This window comes from Rhagoletis pomonella, unplaced genomic scaffold (genome assembly GCF_013731165.1).
Source record: "Rhagoletis pomonella isolate Grant_MI unplaced genomic scaffold, Rhpom_1.0 Rhpom_scaffold_00011, whole genome shotgun sequence".
Classification (NCBI taxonomy): Eukaryota; Metazoa; Arthropoda; class Insecta; order Diptera; family Tephritidae; genus Rhagoletis; species Rhagoletis pomonella.
The window spans coordinates 5,183,257-5,188,871 of record NW_023458565.1 but is presented as its reverse complement, the minus strand read 5'-3'; the positions used below and the strand labels follow the sequence as shown (position 1 = coordinate 5,188,871).

Sequence of the window (5,615 nt, the reverse complement as noted above, 5' to 3'; positions counted from 1 at the left end):
TTTTTAAAAAAAAAGGTATCAAGCTCTTAAAAAATCACCCGTTAAAAGGCCCCTTGTTCTTTTCGCTAATTTTCTTCAGATTTATCAGTAATCGAAATGAGATTAAACATAAGCTTCTCTGATTGATGGTATCCTAAAAATCCAGATTCATGTTGCCACTTTTCTATAAATGCACTGGAATAGCTATCCGCCAGTTAAAAGCCTTTATTCTGTAGAAAAAGCAGTCAAATAATGTTATTCATTAGACACCGGCCCTAATCAACACTTTTTTTAAGTTTTTAAATGTGTGTTAACGCAGCGCGTTAGCAGCGCATAGTGAACCCCCTCACGGCCCTACACCAAGCAGTATGCTGTTTTGATTGTAGTCTTTAATATTCCGCTAATCGAGAGCTAAATGAAAACGCCGAAATTTCAGTTTTTAAATAGGTGGCATTATAAAAATATTCTATACGGTAGTTAGAGTTATAAGCAATCCGTATGCCTAACTTCATCTAAACCCGTCCAGCCGTTTCTGAATGAAAAGACGTACCGCATGGTGTCGGTTTTTCATTTCATCAGATTTTAGATCACCCTTTCCCACTAAAAAAGTTCTCAGATCAAACAATAAATTCTTATTGCAAATCTATAGGCCAAGCTCTTTAATTTGACATTTCAGATCTGATGACCTTCAAGGAAAAGCAACCGCGTACTATATCTGTATTTGGTGGGAACCCTATTCAAAAATACGTTCAAATTAAAGTGAGGGATATTAATAAAATATGTAGATTAGGGATGGCAACCGAACTTTAGTTGTGGTTCCAGCGGCTGAATGGCAACTGCATTTTTATGGTTGCCGCGGATATTTTTATTGAAATAATTTATTTCTTTTTCAACTGTTTCTTCAGCTTATTTGCACTCAAGTCTAAGTTGCTGGTACTAAAAAAATTATATTATCTTCAACTTTATAGCAACTGAGGTTGCATTGCAGCCGACTAAATTTTTAGGTAATGTTAAAGGATTGTCTAGAGCATTTTGTAATTTCTTGAAGGTAATTTTTTGCTAGTTTTTAGGTTATCGAAATCCGACCCCTGGTTATTAGTCAATGAGAATTTTTTTGAGTTTACTACATGAATTAAGGTAATTTTTAACCGACTTCACAAAAAGGAGAAGGTTATCAATTCGTCGGAATATTTTATATTATTTTTTATGTATGTTACCGCATAACTTTGGACCACGTTAACCGATTTCAATACTTCTTGAGGTGAGGTGCTAACTCACAGGTGGACCCATACTAATTTGGTTTAAATCCGATCACTGGATCATGAAGAAATTAACGATAATCTTAAATTTTTATATGAGAATTGAAGTCAGTGTTGTGTTTTTGCTTAAAAATTACTTGTGTTAAGTCAGCTCGGTGAGCGGGCACAACTGGGCTATAACACTAACAAGTATCGTTGACTGCGCGACTGTACCACTGTGAACACGGTAGTATTTGTGCGAATTGCAAATTTCAGCATCCAAAAAATTTGAAATATTACGCTTCAGTTTACTTGCTTTTGCTTTTCACCGCAACCGACAGTCGGGTCTACGTAACCGGAAAGACCCAGATTTATATTTGGCCAAGGACTGTCACTCCAGCAACACTCCCCAAAAACTCTTTGGGGAATTTGTATGCTGCTACAACAACAACAAACGGAACAAAGATGCAATAACTTCCGTTCAGTTGAGAGTAGCGCTTTATAACAACTTCCTGAATTAAATAATATTAATTCAAAACAAACAGTGAAAATCCAAGGAAATTTTAAAACTTTTTTCTGGGCCAGCGACTAAGGCTAAAATTATAGCAATTTTTGATTTAAATATCCACATCTGTTAACACTCTGATGTTTTATTTGTGAGTGCTATTCCGAAGTTACAAAATATGATTTTATCAGAAGTATGGAAAACGCAGTTCTTTACTTTATCTTTTGAATGCAGATATAATATATAATTTATTTTACTTGCCATGATTTGTAAATGTTCACAAAGAAGTCGTTGGTTTTAGATTATTTTCGATTTCCCTTTCTCCTACATTCTCAGTCTATTACAGTTCAATACATTTGCATTCTGCCACTAATTTTGTTTTATATTTTCCTATCGTTTAGGTTTCGTTTGAAATACATATATATCTATTTCACTTTTCAATCATAATGTAGTTCTCCGAATGAGGCGATCTGAGCAAGTGAAGCCGCGCTTGATAAAGGATTGTTAGTAAATATGTACATTTTGTCATTTGTCAAAAGGCTGTCACAACGCAAAATGCACGTTTTTGCAGGAGAGGCGCGCTAAGTTTTCAATTGAGTTGCAGAAACTCTCCTTTCACGCAGAAACTACAAAAGATTTTGGCATGAAGATGTTACAACAAAATGAACCATGATATAATCATTAATTTTGTATCATTATCTCAAGAATCCTGCTTTTTGAGTTGTGACAGTCTTCTAATAATTGAGCGATACGTTTGGATTTTAGTACACAAAAAGAAATAATTTATATTTACTACTCGATTTTAATTAAATTATTGTATGCATAGTATTTGCCGCAACGTAGTAAAGTTAAACTTAAAATAGTTAATAGTTTATTTCAGAAGTTTGTTCCTATTTATATGAATGCATCTAGAGTCAGATAGCAATAATATAAAAAAAAGAACTTGGCATGAGTCTTATAAGTGGTACTCTATAGCTATAAATATACAATCAATGCATGTATGTGTGTTTTTCATATGCATGGGGTGTGTTTTCCTGCGCGAGCTGCGAATACAATCAAAAATATAGTCCCACCCCTTTTGAAGTCGATCGAAAATTATACTATATATGCATTGACTCAAAAAGCATTTGCCAATCTCTCTGGAATTACCTATCTTTTGTATGGAAACTTCGTTAGCTTGTTTAGTTGACTTTTAAAAAATTGTTCGAAATTTTAAAACTTACTCGTCTACTGCAAAACTACATTTGTATTTGTAGTTACATAATTTATACATAAACACTTGCGTGTTAAATGCTTTTCAATTACATGCAAAATTATTACTCTGTATTTAATTTTAGCTTCACTTCATTTACTAATTAGATGTTCTAATGAATTAAATGTAACGCATTACTTACTAATGCTATTGGCGAGAGCGTTATTGTATACATATGTACTATATATTATGTATATGTATTTATGTATGTATATATATGAAGCGCTTTAGTGCATGTGCGCGCGACACAAAAGTTAACTATCAATTGATGCTGTGAAGGGCAGGGATAGGGACATTTTTAATGTCGATCAAACGTACATATGTATTTACCATTCCTTATTTGTTTAAACTTGTTTGGCCTTAGGCTAGCTTCGAATATGCATACACACAAATCACACCCACAACAACACCCGCCGCAATATAGGTAATTAATGACCTTCGTTTCTTCGCCGCATGCTTGCTTTCCTCCGTTTCGCGCTGTTTTCGCTTGATCTCGTTAACTTTCTGTTCGATGTTGGCCTGTCGTTCGACACGTTTCCGCCGTTTTAACTCATTTTCGGGACTGCTATAAATGAAATGAAACAAACGATGCAAAATTTTAATATTTTACACATTTAAAAATACGTATGTGTATATATGTTAACGTACCCGATCACGAGCGGATTGCTATTGGAGCCATCAGTGCCATTTTGCTTAATTTCCGTTGACAACTCATTACCACCGCCGCCGCCACCATCACTGCCGCTACCACGTTCACTACTTATACTCCGCTTATTAACGGCGTTGGCGTTCTTATCGTCCAAATTGTCATAGTTATAAAGTCCTTCATCATCACTATCGTCATCGTCACTATTATCGTCTTCGTAGAACTCATTTTCATCGCTGTCTGATTCATGTACGCGTTCAAGCGAGGATTGCGAGCGTTGCGGCTGTGGTGGTAGTGGTGGTAGCGGTCTGTTGGACATGTTTTCAGCAGTTTTTTCGTTGTTTATGAAATTATTCAACGCATCCTTGCTGGCATGTTGTGCATTGTCGGTCATGGCGTATAGTTCGTCGTTGAAACTTGCGCTTGCCGGTATTTTTGGTAATGGTTTGCCATGTAAATTCAACGTTAGTGCACCGGCAGCGCTGCAGCCGGCCATTGGCAGTGCTAGGGAATGTGTACGTGGAGGCAGAGGTGGTGGCACATCCCCACCAATTGTGCCATACTGATCGTGGTGCTCATTGTCACTGCTATTGATTGGCTCCTCCTTGTAATTCAGAAATTCCTTTAAACAAATGAAGGTATTACATTTTGTATACGACTATTTATATGTACATAAATAAATGTTAAATATGAGAAATTCCTTACTGGATCCTTAAGCAATTTGATTCCCTCTATAACTGCCTGATATGAGAAATATAATTGATCTGCAGTCTGTATTAGGCCCATGCGATACCTGCGCAATTCATAGAGCACATCCTGTACAGAAACTTTGCTCTCGCCTTCCTTTTCAATCTATAATTCACGAAAGAAAAAAATTTAATAAACTTATAACACAACTATGAAACAACTTTCATCACCAACCAAAACTAGACAGCAGTCAACTAAACAAAAAGTGCCAGAGCGCCCAATTCCAGCGCTACAGTGTACCACTGCGGGCCCCACATCCGCATCGAGTGCACCAGAGTCGCGCACCTGTTTTAAAAATTGTAAAAACGCAACTGGTGAACTGGGAATACCAAAGTCCGGCCATGTTGTATAGTGGAATTGTAATATCTCGCGGCTTGTCTTCGATTCAAGATCTGTTAGCCTAATATGAGAATAATTGAGAATTTTTAATAAGTGCAACAAAGCTGAAATTAACTGAACTTACTTGAACCATCTGCGGCAGAAGTTCTGATACTCTTCACAACGTAAAAATTCAACAGTCAAGTTAACTTCATTTAATCTTAATGCATTTTCAGGGCCCTTTCTATCCGGCCAATAGTGATGACATTTGACCTGCTTTTTCTCCATCAATTTGTTCAGCATAAGAATGGCTTTAGTATTTTGTTCCCATACCATCAGCCAAAAGTGGCCAACGGTGTCGACTAGCGGACCTTGTGTTAGAATATATTTACGTTCGGCACGTTCGAGCTGTGCAGAAAATTAAAAAAAAATAATAATATGTGTGTTATATTCTATCTTCTCGCATTTGACCTGCTTACCTTAACAAGATTAGCATTTATATAGTCTACACTGCCTCTATGGATGATAATGCGCGAATGATCGTAGGGATTTACGTCTCTGTATCTGTTTAAACACCGATTTTGTGGTTTCTCCGATTCAGCAGTGCCAAATTGCTTTTCACTAGCTTCACGATCGCAACGATCACGAATGTCCTGAAAATAGAAAAAAAAATATTAATTCAATATTATAAAAAAAAATGCTCATTTAAGAAAAAAGTAAAACAGAGAAACTGGAAAAATTCTTTCATTCTAGTAATATATTTTTTTAGAGGTGTCGCCTTTAGAGTACAACTCCACAACAAGCTTTGCGGACGTTCGGCGCTATTCAGGCTTTCATCAATAGCTGAATTGTGTAACTGAAAGCCTGAAAAGCGCGGAAAGCCTGAAAAGCTAGTTGTGCAGTTATGTCTAACACTTAAATTGGGTATGT

General features: G+C 36.2%; 1 protein-coding gene across 13 annotated transcripts in view; it reads right to left on the bottom strand.

Annotated features, from left to right (window-relative positions):
* The window catches only part of LOC118747307 (tyrosine-protein phosphatase non-receptor type 61F-like), a 22,657-nt gene extending 17,313 nt beyond the window's left edge, over positions 1-5,344 (bottom strand). For 5 of the 13 annotated variants that reach the window (XM_036481329.1, XM_036481332.1, XM_036481331.1 and 2 more), the window contains exons 1-6: positions 5,165-5,251; positions 4,831-5,093; positions 4,542-4,767; positions 4,326-4,472; positions 3,623-4,242; positions 3,411-3,539 (exon numbers count right to left, since the gene is read on the bottom strand). In XM_036481329.1, coding sequence (XP_036337222.1) covers positions 3,411-3,539; positions 3,623-4,242; positions 4,326-4,472; positions 4,542-4,767; positions 4,831-5,021 — 1,313 coding nt within the window. In that variant the 5' untranslated portion in view covers positions 5,022-5,093; positions 5,165-5,251. Of the gene's footprint in view, positions 1-1,157; positions 3,540-3,622; positions 4,243-4,325; positions 4,473-4,541; positions 4,768-4,830; positions 5,094-5,164 lie in introns of those variants that run through there. The other 8 variants (XR_004993937.1, XM_036481321.1, XM_036481325.1 and 5 more) reach the window with 4 other exon arrangements.
* Positions 5,345-5,615: the final 271 nt, after the last annotated feature.